This window comes from Nuphar pumila, chromosome 10, assembly GCF_984573655.1.
Source record: "Nuphar pumila chromosome 10, dmNupPumi1.hap1.1, whole genome shotgun sequence".
Classification (NCBI taxonomy): domain Eukaryota; kingdom Viridiplantae; phylum Streptophyta; class Magnoliopsida; order Nymphaeales; family Nymphaeaceae; genus Nuphar; species Nuphar pumila.
Genome location: NC_143258.1, coordinates 111,701,831 through 111,719,290, shown reverse-complemented (window position 1 = coordinate 111,719,290; position 17,460 = coordinate 111,701,831). Strand labels below are relative to the sequence as shown.

General features: G+C 36.6%; 1 protein-coding gene across 1 annotated transcript in view; it reads right to left on the bottom strand.

Annotated features, from left to right (window-relative positions):
- Positions 1-2,485: 2,485 nt before the first annotated feature.
- Positions 2,486-17,460, bottom strand: part of LOC149827924 (selenoprotein O) — a 41,128-nt gene continuing 26,153 nt past the window's right edge. The window contains exons 7-8 of the mRNA XM_090019733.1: positions 17,108-17,381; positions 2,486-2,983 (exon numbers count right to left, since the gene is read on the bottom strand). Of these exons, the coding sequence (XP_089875859.1) occupies positions 2,729-2,983; positions 17,108-17,381 (529 nt within the window). The 3' untranslated portion in view covers positions 2,486-2,728. The remainder of the gene's footprint in view (positions 2,984-17,107; positions 17,382-17,460) is intronic.

Sequence of the window (17,460 nt, the reverse complement as noted above, 5' to 3'; positions counted from 1 at the left end):
CAAAGAGATTCCACGTTACCCTACTCCTAAGTACTAAACACTAAAAAAGAACTTGTACCTAGCTTTGTCATCTGGACGGGAAGTCTGGATGTTATTCAAATTATTGTAGTGAATATCAATGGCATTGGTTTGCCCATGTGGTTCTACATCCTCTACAGTGATACTTTGATCATATACAACTTCAATTATTTATTCTTCATTGCCTTCACATTGAACATCTATATCTCTAATCGGTTCAGAAAATTGCATGTCGCTGAATGTTTGGGACATTAATATCGTTCAATATTTGTGACAATTGGATGATCACCAAAAGACTGGGCTCTATAGACGGTATCTCAGATAGATGCACATTCTCTACTTCTTCTTTAGATTTGTGAACTAAGTAAATGTCACCACAAAATAACATATATTTCACATCATGATCGTCCAACACATCCATCCATATATATTGGCCATCTAGGTTCGAAGAAACTGTATCAGAGGATCATTAACTCTTCCACATATTCAGTTTTACGAGACATCAAAGCCATAAATTTTATATAGCTAATATTTTTTTAGACAATTATAGATCTCCAAGTAGGGGTGATCAGTGTTACGGTAGTGTACTTTAATCATTTTAGATTCCATAATTAACTGCTTATACTAACCACATATCATTCATTTAATGAAAATAGCATGTGAGAAAACACCATCAACCACTCTGAAAATCAACTACCCACAATAACCTCTTAACCTATCTTCAATGGTTGTATAGAGTAAACCCTAACACTATTACACCAATACAAAAACATTGAATATTAACTAAAAGACAAGCAAACAAACATAAATCAATTACAACACAAACAAATATATAAATCTAAAAAAAATACTAAACATGGTAAACCCTAAGCAACAAATTTGGTAGCAAAAATTAAATAAAATATAAAAAACCTAAAAAAAAAAGATCTACAAAAACAACCAAGAACAAATATGCATGGAGCTATTAAATGCTCATATCTAGCAAAAAAGAAAAAAGTTCATAATGAAATATAACTATATATATTGTTCGTATGAAACTCAACTTTTGACCTAACCGAAGAAGTCGATGAGAAGGATGATACTACAACCTTGTCGGAATACAACAAAAAAAATTCATAGGACTCGCCACAAGGAGAGGAAAAATGCTTAGGTTATAGAGAAAAAAATTTACAATTCTTTCCACAAACAAATGAAAAATAAAAACAAAATAAACAAAAATGACTTTATATATTATGCAAGCATGTGAAGTTACGCAGGTTCGCATGACAAAAATTTATACAGGTCGATATGTATTTGTGGATCTCTTAAGAGAAAATTTGCATAATTGGAAGAAACTTTTAATATTTCAAAAGTATATCACATATTTTGGAAGAATATTTGGAAGAAACTTTGCATATTTCAAAAGTACATCGCATATTTTGGAAGAACTTCTCATATTAGGAGCATATATATGCCCACTTAATTAGGTATTTACAAAGTTTTGGGGTTTTGAGTTTAAAAAGATGTTCACAAATATTATTAAGCGAACCCCAACAAAATTTATACGATATGTATTTCGTGATGTCCGCACAAAAAAAAGTGTTGACCTCTTTTTAAGTGAGAATTTGTGATACCCAACAGATATATCGCGCAAACTTCGTGAGTTTCACATAAGCGAAGGATAAAATAGTCTTAACTATTTGCAGTTTTAGTCATTGGACAAATTTTGACAAATTGTGAGGTTTTTAGGAAAACACATCATTTTATCACTCAGTACGGTCATTTTTCCTTCCATTTATTTCGGTTTAATTGTTCAGTAGACCATGGAAAAATGGAAGCAGAACAAAACTGAATGAACCATTCATACTTATTATGCATAACCCAGTTCACTGGATTCGACAAACCCTAAGGGCCCGTTTGTTGCAAGGGAGTACAGGGTCTTCTCATATGAAAAGTCCACGCTGGCATATGTTTCCCACCATGGGTGAAACAAATACCCAAGCATTACCAAGGGAAAGGTTCATTCTGGCAGCTGTTGGGCAATAGCATTTCCCAGCTCCATCCTCATTTCATGTGCAAATCCATTTCATACCTTCCATGGGGAAGGAGCGTGGCAGGTTTCTGTTGAAAGTCAAGCCCTTTCACTAGAAAGGCCCTTCTCATCCCTTCCCTCACAACAAACAGGCCCCAAGCAACTGAACACAAGGTAAACAAGGCTAACCACAAACTTACCATCAGCAATTGTCTTGCACAGATATGAGACTTTCCATGGCAAATAAAAGTTTTATCAGGTCAAGCCATTCTACCCCACTTGCATAAGGTTCCTCATCTAGTTTCATGTCAAGGCTTGTCCTTGTTCTTTTGCTAACATGCGTTTAATGTTCAAAGGAACATGCCAGTGTATAAGATTGCTAATTTACAGCCTTCTTTTCTGAACACAAACTTTAAAAGATGAAAGAAGACATCATTTTTAAAACTAAAAGTACAATTACAAAAGGCCAAGCAAGCAATGTAAGCTCCTAATTATCAAATAATCTGAACTGTCATACATTAAGTTTTGTACTCTGTTTATTGAACACAGTATATTTCTTTGTGCTTTGCCCAATTCCTAACCAGATGATGGCAATTTGACCTAAGTTTTAGCTTTTCTTCTTTCTTTCCTTGCTAATAAAACTTAAATGTAATATACATCTACAATTACATTCCAACTAGATTACCATGCGTTGTAACATCAAGAAGAACAGGACAGCATACCAACTCCTGGCCTATATGCCCATGCAGGTGGCAAACGCGCATACGTCTCCATCCCTGGCTGCTCATCATATGGTCGTTCCATAACTTTCAAAAGTCTGCGAACCTCACTGTAATCGCCCAGTTCAGCAGCATCAATGGCGCTCTGGCACAAATAATTTCTGAGGATGAATTTTGGATTCACCAAGTTCATTGCCTCCTTTCTTTGCTCATCAGAAATTCCACTCGATGATAGCTGAATTGAGCAGAAGAGAACAGGATGAAGAGACAATAAAAAAATAAAATGATCAGAAAAAAAAATTAAAACCTAAAAATAAGAGAGGCAACCCACTTATCAGTATTATTATACAAACCACAGAACCTAAAATAAAAGATAAAATGATCAGAGAATTTTTAAAACCTAAAAATAAGAGAGGCAACCCACTTATCGGTATCATTATACAAACCACACAACTTAAACAACTTTGGTCAAACAGCAAGGAAACAAGTGATCTAGAACCGGATGTCTCAAGGCATACATGATGGAAGGATTGACAGTTTGAGACAGACTGTTTTTTATGCAGGCTCAGGTGACATGACCAAGTCAGTTGATCTATAAAATGATCAGAGAAACTTTTAAAACCTAAAAATAAGAGAGGCAACCCACTTATCAGTATTATTATACAAACCACACAACTTAAAAAACTTTGGTTAAACAGCAAGGAAACAAGTGATCTAGAACTGGATGTCTCAAGGCATACATGATGGAAGGATTGACAGTTTGAGACAGACTGTTTTTTATGCAGGCTCAGGTGACATGACCAAGTCAGTTGATCTATAAAATGATCAGAGAAACTTTTAAAACCTAAAAATAAGAGAGGCAACACACTTATCAGTATTATTATACAAACCACACAACCTAAAATAAAAGCTAAAATGATAAGAGAAAATTTATAAAACCTAAAAATAAGAGAGGCAACCCACTAATCGGTATTATTATACAAACCACACAACTTACAACTTTGGTCAAAAAGCAAGGCTCGGGAGACATGACCAAGTCAATTGATCTATAAAATGATCAGAGAAAAATTTTAAAACCTAAAAATTATAAGCAACCCACTTATCGGTATTATTATACAAACCACACAACCTAAAATAAAAGATAAAATGATCAGAGAACATTTTTAAAACCTAAAAACTATGTCACATAGGTGTGGGTGCGGGTGCGGATGCAGCAAGGCGGCACTTTAAAAAAAATTGGGTGTGGGGAGGGTGTGTGTGTATATATATATATATAATTTTAACAGTTTTAAGTTAACATTATTGAAATAAAAAAATTTATCATATCATCAAATTCATCATGCATAAATTCATGCAATAAATCAAATTAACAATCTACAATTGCTATTCCTCATCAATAAAAATAACACCACACTGGTACGAAGTTGTGGATATATATATATATATATATATATATATATATATATATATATATATATATATATATGTGTGTGTGTGTGTGTGTGTGTCTACATTTATGTATTTATATATAATATAGATAAAACTGGACTTGGTTAGGGTTAACTGAATCTACTTTTGGACAGAAATTGACCTCAATGTGGTTGACTTCACCTGACACTAAGAAAGTCGTGTCCAAGTGTCGCACCCGGCAGGTTCGGTGCCGTGTTAGAAGAGTTCGTGTTACATAGCCTAAAAATAGGAGAGGCAACCCACTTATCGGTATTATTATACAAACCACACAACTTAAACAACTTTGGCCAAAAATGAAGGAAACAAGTGATTTTGAACCGGATGTCTCAAACCATACATGATGAAAGGATTGAAAACTCAGACGATCCTTTATGTAATGAAATATGGCAAATACATACAAATGCCTCTGATGGGCAAGTACAACATACACAAATGGACACCACTTATGGGTCAAGATACAATCACATACACAATGTCACTTATGGGTAAGAGAGACAACATAGAGAGAGCGCTTGAGAACAAGTATAAAAGAACAAGAGGGAGTCTCTATTTGGTATTTGACTAATTAGTCCCTATAAAAAAAAGGACAAAAAAAATAAAATAAAAGTAATAATGTGCCCCTAAGGGCACAGCCTATTACAAGGACTGAAATGACCAAAATACCCCTAATGGGTATTTACTTATTATATATATGTGAATAAATACAAAACATAGAGAGAGAGAAAGATATATACATACAAATTAACACTCTCTCTCAAACTTATGGTGTAATCACTGAAAGTTTGTCAAGCAAAAACTGAAACCAAGAAGAAATGAGAGTTTTCGTAAAGAAGTCGGCCAACTAAAATTTTGATGCTACATGGGGCAGGATGATGGTCTTCTTCAGGTACTCTTCACAAACATGGTGGCAATTTATTTCGATATGTTTGGTGCCCTCGTGAAACGTGTGATTGTCAACTATGTAGATGGCGCTTTTATTGTCACAACATAACCTTGTGGGTGATTGAATATGCACACTCATATTTTCAAGTAATTTTCGCAACCAAGCAATCTTTGATGTTGTAGTATTCATTGCACGGTACTCAACTTTAGTGGGGATGATAATGATACTTTCTGTTGATTTTTGCACTTTCACGACACCAGAGAATCAACTAAAAAAACACAAAAACCTATAGTTGAGCGACGATCATTTGAATCTCCTCTCAATTTGATTCAAAATAAGCAATTGGCTAAAGAGAAGAGGAGGAGAATAATAAAAGACCTCTAGAGGCAGAGGTTTGTAAATATCTAACAATCACCATCACAACACTCATGTAAACTATGGTGGGAGAATGTTGGAATTAGCTAGCAATATGAACTACATGCGTAATATCATACCTAGTAATAGTTAAATAAGTTAAGGTGTCAATCATTTGGCGATACGAAGTAAGATCATTCAGATGTGTCTCATCATCAGTCTTCATTTTGGCATAAATAACTTCAGGGGTATCCACTCTTTTTCGTCAATAATTTCTGAATTGACAATAATATCATTAACAAACTTGATTTGAGAAAGTAAATATCCCCTAATAAGAATAAGGAACCTCAATTCATAGGAAAAATCTAAGAAATATAAGATCAGTCATTTAAAAAAAAAATTAAGAATACACTTAATATACTTTACTCTTTGTTTGTCTTCAATGTGATCATGTCATCAATATAAATAAGGAGAACAAAATCTCAGCATCAGATTTCTTAGTAACATGGCAGTATCAATATAGCAAGATTTAAACCCAAGTTTAAGCACAAAGGAGCTAAAATAATCATATCAGGCTTTGGGTGCCTATTTTAAACCATAAAGAGTCTTTCTTAATCAAAGCACCTTACCAGGAGGAGTTTCATATCCAAAAGGTGTATCTATATAAGCTTCTTCTTTTAGATCCACATTTTTAAAAAAAACATTTTTTACATTCATTTGATAGATAGCCAAACCTTTAACAACAACAGTTATGAGGATCCTAACTAAAGTCATCCTAGCTACAGGTAGGGGTGGCAAAACCTAACACGACCCGCCAACCCGCCTCTTAGGCGGGTTCGGGTTTGGCAAAAATGAACCCGTTTAATAAACGGGTCGACCCGCCTAACCCGTTTATTAAACGTGTCGGGTTCGTGTTAGGGGTATGCCAACCCGGCTGACCCGTTTAATAAACGGGTTAGGCGGGCGGGTCAACCTGCCAACCCGTCCGCCAACCTGACTTGCTAACCTGCCAACCCATTTACCCGACCCAACCCGTTTATTAAGCGGGTTGGCGGGTCGTGTCGGGTTACCCGTTTAATAAACGAGTCGGGTTCGGGTTGAGGTATGCTGACCCGCCAACCCGACCCGATTGCCACCCCTAGCTAAAGGTGCAAATGTTTCATCATAGTCTATCCCGTATTCTTGTGTGTAACCCTTGGCAACTAACTTGGCCTTGTTCCTTTCTAGGGTCTCATCCAGAGTTACCAGTCAAGGAAGCGGGAAGCGATACGGGAAGCGGGAGCGGGAAGCGAGGCACTTTCAAAAATTTAGGAAGCGGGGAAGCGTGGGACCACTTAGAAGAAAATTCTGAACCGTCTCGAAAGCGACCTAGGAAGCGAACCGGAAGCGACCTAGGAAGCGAACCGGAAGCGGAAAAAATGAAAAAAATGGGGAAGCGAGGGGGAAGCGTGGGGGAAACGTGGGGGAAGTGTGGGGGAAGCGCGCTTCCCATTTATGGGAAGCGCGTTTCCCATAAAAGGGGGACGCGCTTCCCATAAAAGGGAAGCGCGCTTCCCAAAAAAGGGGGACGCTTCCCCTCACGCTTCGGGGAAGCGCGCTTCCCCTTTTGCCTAGGCGCTTCCGGTAACTCTGGTCTCATCACTCTTAATTTTAACTTTATAAAGTCATGTAACCTATGATTTTTTTTACCTTTAGGCAAATCAAATATTTCTCAAGTATTAGATTTTTCAAGTGCTCATAGCTCTTCATTCATAACTTTTATCCATTCAGGATATTCCTTTGCCTAATTATATATGGCAGGTTCAAAGTATGACAAAATCTTAACTAGACAAACTCTATATTGTGGAGAAAATATTCATATGAAATAAATATATCAGGGGGTCTAGAGGTTTGATACGATCTTCTAACTCCTAGTTGTTGGGTTTTTAAGGTGGAATAATTTTCTAGAGCACTTGGTTGTTTATTATTTGCACGTCCTCTATATTGAATTACATTAGGTTTTTCTGATTCAATATTCTTACCATCCTACAGATTGAGTTGAGGATCTTTATTACTAACATTCTTAAATAAAATCTTATTATTATTTTGAAGCAATATCTCAAATAAAAAAGAAAACTCAAAGTTCTTCTTAGACACATTTTAAAAGAAACTTTAATTCTCCAAAACATAAGCATTCCTTAAGATATAAAGTTTGTCCTTTTCTTAATCAAAACATCTAAATCCTTTTTTGGTTTCCAATGCACATAGTATAGCTTTAGGAGAGAGTTTAGCATTTTTATTAGTGAGAACAAAGCACTTGCATCCAAAAGGTCCTAATCTAAGATAATCAAGAGAGATTTTCAAAAGTTTTTCATAAAAAAAAATATTTTGAACCTTAGATGATGGAAGTTTGTTAATAAGATACACATTAAAGAAACAAGTTTTGGCCCGAAAATGATTTGGAACATTTTTTGAAATCAAAAGGGTTCTAGTGGTCTCAATTATGTGCGTATGTTTGCTTTCAGCTAATCCATTTTGTTGAGGTGTATAAGCACATGAACTTTGGTGTAAAATCTCATTGTTTTCAAAATAAGTTTTGAAATCACTTGACATAAACTCTCCCCCTGAATCGAAGCGGAAGATAGAAATTTCAATTTTAAATTGATTTTTAACAAGATTGTGATATTTTTTTAAATTTTCAAAAACTTCTCTTCTGCCTAAGAAACTATATCCAAGAAAATTTAGTATAATCATTAACAAAAATCACATAATACGAGTAACCACCTTTAGATAAGATAGAGGAAGGTCCTCATACGTCTGAGTGCACTAATTTAAACAGTTTAGAAGAAAAGAATGTCCATTTAGGAAAAGAAAGGGCTTTCATTTTGCCAAGAACACAATCCTCGACAATGAAATTTTTCATTACAAAATTTGTTGAAATATGGTACATGAAATAACTTTGATAAACTAAGATGTCCTAGTCTTTGATGCCACCAAACTATGCCTACATTTTGAATATTATAACAAAAAAATGGCATTTGCAAGCAAATGACGATCCATGTAGTAGAGGTCTCCTTCTCTATATCCTTCCCCAATCTGCTTCTCGGACTGGAGATCCTACACCAAACATCGCTTAGATGAGAAGGAGACACTACACCCATGGTCGGTAATTTGAGAAACAGATAGATGGTTTAAATTTAATTTTGGGAAAAATCTATTTTTGGAATAAAAAAATTTGAAATACTTTTGATATTCCCAATGCCTTGTATATTAAGATAGGACCCATTAGTGGTAAAAAATATTATTTTGCGTTGAATTAGTGCAATATTTGGAAAGCAAAGATATATATGGAGTCATGAAATGAGGCTTCGAAATCTAAAAGCCAAGAAACTTTACCAGGAGGTGAAGATGTAGAGACCGCGGCTCCCGAAATAGAGGAAGAGGAGTTCTTGATTAGTGAACGAATGGTATCCATGATTTGAAAGAACATGGTTCTAATGGATTTTGAATCCTCATTGGTTTCACTTCTTTCTTCATGAGACGTTCCCACGAATGCCACATTTTTGTCTTGTCTTCCTTTGAACTTGGGACAATAGGGCTTGATGTGCCCCGACTCTCCACAATTATGACATGTTATTATATTTTTCTCTTGTTTTCATCATATCTAGGTCTCCCATAGTAAGGTTTAAAAAAATGTGGTGGTTTGTAAACATTTGTATTGTTACTCGGTCTTGATACGGCCAAAACATTATCCTTGATCTCCTTAGAATCGAACATGGATTTCAACCTTGTCTCCTATATACACACTTGAGCCAAGACTTCATGTAAAAGAAGAGGTTTTTCCCTGTGAATGGTATTGACCCGAACTTGTTCCAATCTGGGTCAAAGACCTCTAAAAAATTGGAACAATTGTTCCTCATATTCGTATATCTTTCATTCTTGAGCATCATTAGGTGTCTCTCATATGTGCTCAAGCTTAGCTAATTAATCTCAAAGTTTGTTGAGGGTACTATAATATTTCCTCACATTTTTATCGTGTTTGCAACTATATATTTTGTTTTTAAGATCCCACTTGTGAGCAACATCTTTTTGAATATATGTATGTCTAACATATTCCCAAGTTTCATCCGCCCTTTCAAATTCAAGAATATCGGAGCATGGCTCCCCATGCATACTACCCATAAAGAAAGAACTTTGACATGACCTACTTTCCACTCTTTATAGGCTTTTTTATAATCAAACATAGCTTTTTCCCTTTCAACTCCCTTAAGGCTCGCTTCCTTAGATCCACCATCGACTCCAACAACCAGTCTTGTGAGAATTGGTTGTGGTTCCAATGTAGAACAATAAACAAATTGCCACATATATTTACTGATGAGGCTTCTTTTCATTGCCGCAGCCCACATATTGTATTTCTTTCCTATCAAATTTGATGGAAACAACTGTTACAATTTCTTTATCAGCCATAGCAGAGAAGAAAAAGAGATAGAGAGACAAGGAGAGGAAAGAAGAAGAGAAGATTGCAAGAAAAAAGGTGTTGAAAAAGTTTGATAGATACTCCTCTTGATTTCTATTAGAATATGGATCGGATATGGATCCAGTCGAATCCATATCCGATAGAGCCTCTTATGTCTATGTGTAATATGTAATACTTGTACAGGGCAGTTTTGTCCATGTATTTTATTTGTAACCCTATTAATATTAATGAAGGATTAGTGCAGCCGATCAATGCATTAGAGTGGCTGTCGATTCCCAAATATCGAGTTCTCTCTTTTCTCTCTCCCCTCTCTCTCTCACCGATTCCTTGATTCTTCTAAGAGTTCTTTCAGTGTATCAGAGCAGCGACGTATCTGGGAGTAAGAAAGCTCTTCATCAGGTCTTGTGAACAGTTTCCTACTGCAAAAGCTGCCCAGCCTCCTCCTATCAGGTCGAGTTTCCTGCTGCAAAAGCAGGTCTCGTGAACAGTTCCCTGCTGCAAAAGTTGTCCCCAGCCTCCTCCTGTCAGATCCTTTTTCCTGCTGCAAAAGGTGAACAGTTTCCTGTTGCAAAAGCTGCCCACAGCCTCCTCCTGTCAGGTCTCGTGAACAGTACCTCAGGTGAAATTTCCTGCAATCAAAAGTTGCACCTTGTGCAGAAGCTGTACCCAGCCACTCCTGTCAGATCCTTTTTACTGCTACAAAAGGTGAACAGTTCCCTGCTGCAAAAGTTGTCCCCAGCCTCCTCCTGTCAGATCCTTTTTCCTGCTGCAAAAGGTGAACAGTTTCCTGCTGCAAAAGCTGTCCCCAGCCTCCTGTCAGATCCTTTTTCCTGCTGCAAAAAGGTGAACAGTTTACTGCTACAAATGTTGTCCCCAAGCTCATCCTGTCAGGTCTCGTGAACAGTACCTCAGGTCGAGTTTACTGCAAAAGCTGGCCCTCATTTCTTTTCTTATCATTTCTCGAGCCCCGAGTTTCTTTTATTTCTTCTTGTCGACGAAACAAAAGTCTCTTTTCTTCTCATTTACCGAACCCCCTATCATCTGTTCAGTCTGTCCATTTGGCTGCCCACACCAAAATCACGTCTGGTCACGTGATCCTCATTCTGTCCCAAACAAACGTTGAATCAGTCCCAAACAAACCTAGTACAGTTTGTCCATTCATCTGTTCAGGTTCCCACCGAGTTTAAAGCCCTGTCGTGACCTACTTTTTCTTGCCGAAATCTATCATTCAGGTGCAGTTTTAGGATATAAATTCAATTTCTGTCGTAAGGCTGTTTTCTAACATAAATCTGCAAATGGATAATTCAGCCAACTTGGGCCTTTCCTCCAACTTCCTTGGGCAGCTAGTTTCTGAAAAACGGAGTACAAATAATTATTTGACTTGGAAACAGCAAATTATTCCCTTCATCCGAAGTCAAGATCTTTCAGGTCACCTTGATGACTCCATTCCAATGCCTCCAGAATTTATCACACAAGAAGCGAAAGAAGCTGGAGATGGACCAAACATTATTCAAAACCGTAACCCTACTTTTGTTACTTGGATGAAGCGCGATCAGGCTCTGGTTGTGTACATCACCTCTACATTATCACAAGAAGTATTAGTCTCTATTCCTGATGATTGCACAGCTAAAGTCTTGTGGGAGACTCTAGCCCAGACCTACTCTCAGATATTAGAGGCTAAAGTGTTGTTTCTCAAGTGTGAATTTCAGTCCTTAAGAAAAGGAACAATGACCATCATTGAATTTTTAAATCAAGTCAAAAGCATTACAGACCAATTAGCCATAGTTGGATATCCAGTGTCAGATAAAGAAAAGGTGTAGCTGACACTCATTGCCCTGGGATCAGAGTATCATGTTCTTGTGACCTTTTTATTGTGTTTGCCGATGTTACCTAGTTTTGAAGATTTACGTGCCAAACTGTTCCAGTACGAGATGTCTTTGAAAAGCTTTTCTGATGCCCCAGCAGGGCAATCATCTATACATGATGTTCTTGCCATAGGGATGATTGTTGATCGTGCACGAGGAGGGCGTGGCAGAGGCAGGAGAGCACAAATCCAGGGTGGACGTGGTTTGCTGCCTACACCCAGCCCGTCAAGGAATGTTCCCACATGTTATCAGTGCAACAAACGTGGCCATATCAAAGCCAACTGTTGGTTCAATCCACAAAATCCTCAAAACCGCAACAGAATGCACAACAATAGAAACGTTGCCACATCAAGATCTACGGGTACCTTTCAGGTCAGTGATGACGCTAAGGATCTTCTCTTGTCTGCTATGACTAACTTGAACCTGAAACAGAATGATGATGGAATATGGTATGTAGACTCTGGGGCAGCAGCTCATGTCACAGGCAATGCAGGTAAGTTCTCTACTTTGATCCCCTATTTTGGTAAATCTAATATTGTAACTGAAGATGGGACTCACCACCCTATTTCAAACGTAGGCAATGTTCTCATCCCTTTGTCTGAATCTTCATCCATTCCTTTATCTAATGTTGTTCATGCACCAAATATAAAGAAAAATATTGTCTTTGTTTCTAAGCTTGTTGATTCTACCAATTCTTCTGTTGAATTCACTCCTACTTCTGTCTTTGTCAAGGACCTTCAAACGAAGAAGATGTTCGCTAAAGGAAAGCGACGTGGAAACATGTATATCTTCAATGAAGATCCAGCCTCCAGTGTTCTGAAGCCTCTCAAGTCTGATCATACTTCTAAAAGTATTCTAAGTATATCCCAATGTAATAAGCCTGAACTTTGGCATTCTCGTCTTGGTCATTGTAATCAAGTCTTTATTGAAAAACTAGTGTCCAATGGATTTCTTCCAGAGTCTATTTCTCCTTCGTTGAAGAATAAAATGTGTTCTAGTTGTCAAGTCTGCAAAAGTCATGTACTTCTTTTTCATCAAATAAATAAAAGAGCCTCCATGCCTTTTGAGATAATATGTTCTGATGTGTGGAGCCCAGCTCCCAATCCTTCATCTTCTGGAAGCAAATATTATGTATCCTTTATTGACAGTTTTTCTCGCTTTACCTAGATATTCTTTATGAAACACAAATCAGAGGTTTTTCTCATTTTCATCGTTTTCATACTTACGTTAAAACCCAATTCGCTCAAAACATTCAAATTCTCCAATATGATGGAGGTGGTGAATATTCCTCCAAAGAATTGTTAGATTTTCTCCAAGATAATGGGATTCATCGTAGAGTTTATTGCTCGTACACTCCATAGCAAAATGGTATTGCCGAACGCAAGCATAGACATATTGTAGAAAATGCAATGAGCATGATGCATGGTTCTAACGTGCCTATTAGTCTTTAGACAGAAGCCTTTCATATTGCCATTCATGTGATAAACCGTCTTCCTATGCCTATTCTTGAAAATCAATCTCCCTATTATATTCTCTTTGGTGTACATCCTGATTATGATGAGTTACGAGTTTTTTGATACACATGTTATGTGCATATTAATAGATCCATGAGAACTAAATTTCAGAACAAAGCCTCTATATGCCTCTATATGTCAGTTTGTAGGTTATGCAGATGAACACAAGGGTTACAGGTGTTGTGATTCTGTAAATAGAAGGATCAGAATTTCTAGAAATTTGTTTTTGATGAAAATAGTTTTCTTGGGAATAAAGCATATCACAATCGTGACCATATTGACACCAATGATAATTGATATGATCCATGGCTCTGTGTTGAACTCATTTCACAGGCTGGAGATTACACTACTTTGGTTCCTGAAAGCACAAATGATGACACGGTTTCAGAAAGGCATCGAAAACATAATGTTTGAGATACAAAGGGAATGTCTATACCAGGAGACTCAAAGAGATAGCAGATGTGCTTGCTGGAGGACGTGTGGCATTTCCAAATAACAGAGAGACACCAAGAAGATCGGGCAGGATAAGGCATCCCATTAAAAAGTGGGTGAGTTATGATAGTTTTTCAATGGATTTTCAGGTCTTTCTATCTAAGATTGAAAAACACGAAGAACCACTTGGTTTTTGTCAAGCTATTCATTCTAACAAATGGATTGAAGCGATGAATAAGGAAATCGAGGCACTTCATGAGTGTCAAACATGGGAGATAGTTGAACGCCCTCCAGATAAGAATGTTGTTGGCTCAAAATGGGTTTATAAGATTAAATATAAACCGGATGGTAGCATTGAACGATACAAAGCGCGTCGTGTTGCCAGAGGTTTTACTCAAGAATATGGTCAAGATTATGAGAAAACTTTTAGCCCAGTGGTGAAAATGAGAACTATTCGTATTATTCTTGGCCTGGCAATTGAACATGGGTGGACTCTTAGTCAGCTTGATGTTAAAAATGCATTCCTACATGAGAATTTAAATGAAGAAATTTACATGGATCAGCCTCAAGGTTATGCAGAAGGAGAACAAAAGAAATATGTATGCAAATTAACCAGAGCATTGTATGGATTAAAGCAAGCATCCAGATCATGGTTTGAAAGTTTTTCTTTAGAAATTCAAAACCACAATTTCATCCGTTCCCAACTTGATCATTCTCTATTCATATGCAAGGATGGGACCACTGTGGTTTTGTTACTTATATATGTTGATGATATCGTGATCACTGGCAATGCCCCGAATCACATTCAGCGAATCAAGGTGCTACTAAGTATGCGGTTCAAGATGAAAGACCTTGGGGAACTGAGATATTTTCTTGGTGTAGAGGTAGACAGAAAGGAAGGAAAAATGTCATTAACTCAATACAAATACACTCTTGATCTTCTGAGCAAAGCAGGAATGACAGATTGCAAACCTCTACCTACACTCAGTGTTGTCAATCAAAAGCTCAGCATTTGTAATGGTGACTTGTATTCAGATGCGAGCAAGTATCGCAGTATAGTGGGCATGTTACAGTACCTTACTTTTACAAGACCAGACATCGTATATTCTGTAAATCAAGTATCTCAGTTCATGCATGAACCGAAAACTGGTCACATGGATGCCGTCAAATGTATTCTTCGTTATTTAAAAGGCACGGTAGGTGATGGACTTATATATGTTCAGTCTTCATAGAGGACATCCAAACATGATATATTGGCATACATAGATGCAGACTAGGCAGGGGACCCAGATGAAAGGAGATTTGTTTCAAGATACTGTGTTTTTATTGAAAAAAATCTTGTCTCATGGAGCAGCAGAAAACAGAAGGTTGTGGCAAGATCTAGTACAGAGGCAGATTCTAGATCTATGGCAGCTGCCACAGCTGAGGTGACCTGGATTAGGCATCTACTTACAGAAATGGGAGAGAATGTCTCAAATTTGACTCTCATGTGTGATAATAGAAGTGTTATAAAAATTGCAATCAACCTTGTTCATCACAGTCAGACTAAGCATATTGAGATTGATCAGCATTTCATCAGACAAAAGATAGCAGACAAGGAAATTGAACCAGTTTATGTGTCTTCAGAAGACTAAGTCGCTAATGTATTCACAAAAGGTCTCACAAGTAACCGCTTCTGGTATCTAAAGAACAAGTTGCACATGGTTTACTCTCATGCACAACTTGAGGGAGGGTATTAGAATATGGATCGGATATGGATCCAGTCGAATCCATATCCAATAGAGCCTCTTATGTCTATTTATAATATGTAATACTTGTACAGGGCAGTTTTGTCCATGTATTTTATTTGTAACCCTATTAATATTAATGAAGGATTAGTGCAGCCGATCAATGCATTAGAGTGGCTGTCGATTCCCAAATATCGAGTTCTCTTTTCTCTCTCTCCCCTCTCTCTCTCACTGATTCCTTGATTCTTCTAGGAGTTCTTTCAATTTCCACATATAAGTTACAACCCAAGAGCACCAAAGCTCTTATATCATGTAATAAAATATGGCAAATACAAACAAATGTCTCTTATGGGCAAGTACAACATACACAAAAGGAGATCACTTATGGGTCAAGACAGAATCACATACGCAATGCAACTTATAGGAAAGAGAGACAACATAAAAAATACAAAGAATCTATTGAGAGAGTGCTTAACAACAAGAGGGGGTTCACCCCTATTTATATGCAAGACTCAGTCTCAATAGAGTTGTTGGACGGTTCCAACAGCTATAAATATAGTTGTTTGATTGTTCCAAGGTATTTGATTAAATAGTCCCTATAAATATAGTTGTTTTGACTGTTCCAACTGCTCTATTTGTTATTTGATTAAATAGTCCCTATAAAAACAGAAATTGACAAAAAATAATAATAATAATGTAGAAGTATTAATATGCCCCTAATGGGTATTTACCTATTACATCATTATAAATACATACATATATATATATATGTATGTATATATAGAAATATATACACACAACTTAACACTTTATGCAGGCTAGGGTGACATGACCAAGTCAATTGATCTATAAAATCAATTGATACTGTTGGGCACACCCCCGCCCCCTTACTCCATGTTTTAAGATTTCTAATGCATGCATGGAATCACCAAATATTGATCGAGGATGCTAAACTATTGTCATTTTCACATCGAAAGCAAAAAACATCAATAAAACTTTAAACTTTAAGCAATTCATTTCCTTATTTGAATCTATCTTAATATCAAGAAAATAAAATGTTAAATTCTGAAAATAAAATGTTTAAATTCTCAAGACAAATTCTCTTCTTATTTTTTAGATAATAAAAAGAATTTTACTAATATTAGCAAAGTGGTATCCAGAAGTCACCATGCTATATGAATAAAAGACAAGAGGGAGGGAAGTTAATAAAACAAATTTTCAAGTCAACCAATTCCCGAGAATGAAGCTATCATTTTCCAACACAACTAGTCTTGTTCCAATCACGGTTTATACTCTATATTCAGTCAATTTGATTTTGCCGACATTTGTGAGTCTGTGACTATGATCTGTATGCAAAATACTGAAACCCATTGATTATGGCAAAGTGACAATCTCCAAACTTGAGTTCTAAGGCAGCATCTGCTGCAAACATATACCAATTAAAGAAAAGGGCTAAACAAAATTCATTGTAAAATCCTTGATTTTTTTCCCCAATACGACTGATAAGAAATAAGCATCATGTTTTATAAATGAAGGGCATTCCTTCACACTTACACCTATAGGTTATAGGTGACGCGAGATTTTAACAGTATAACTCAAAAGCTTCCTGAAAACAGAAATTGAAACAAAAAGAAAAGAATCAACACAAATTTTCTTACCTCTTGTATGTAAGCTTGTAACCAGCTGATCCATGCTGCTTTGCGCTCTGCACCAATATCTAGAAGAGCAGCCTTCAATGAAGCTAGAAGTTGATCCTCAGAAATACTGGGATCGGTTTTGATGTTTGATAATAAACGGAAAAAAATAGTATAGTCGACCTTGTCTACTGCCAAATTGCTGAGGAGTTTGCTAATTAATTGTTTATTGTATTTTGTCAAACCAAGTTTTTTGGTCATTACAGACTGATACTCGTCCATAAATTTGGTCCCGTACCTGTTAAAGTCATATAAGTCAGGCCCCATAACAGAATAACCCTAAACAAATAGTGTATAAATTGGGGATAATTCTAAGG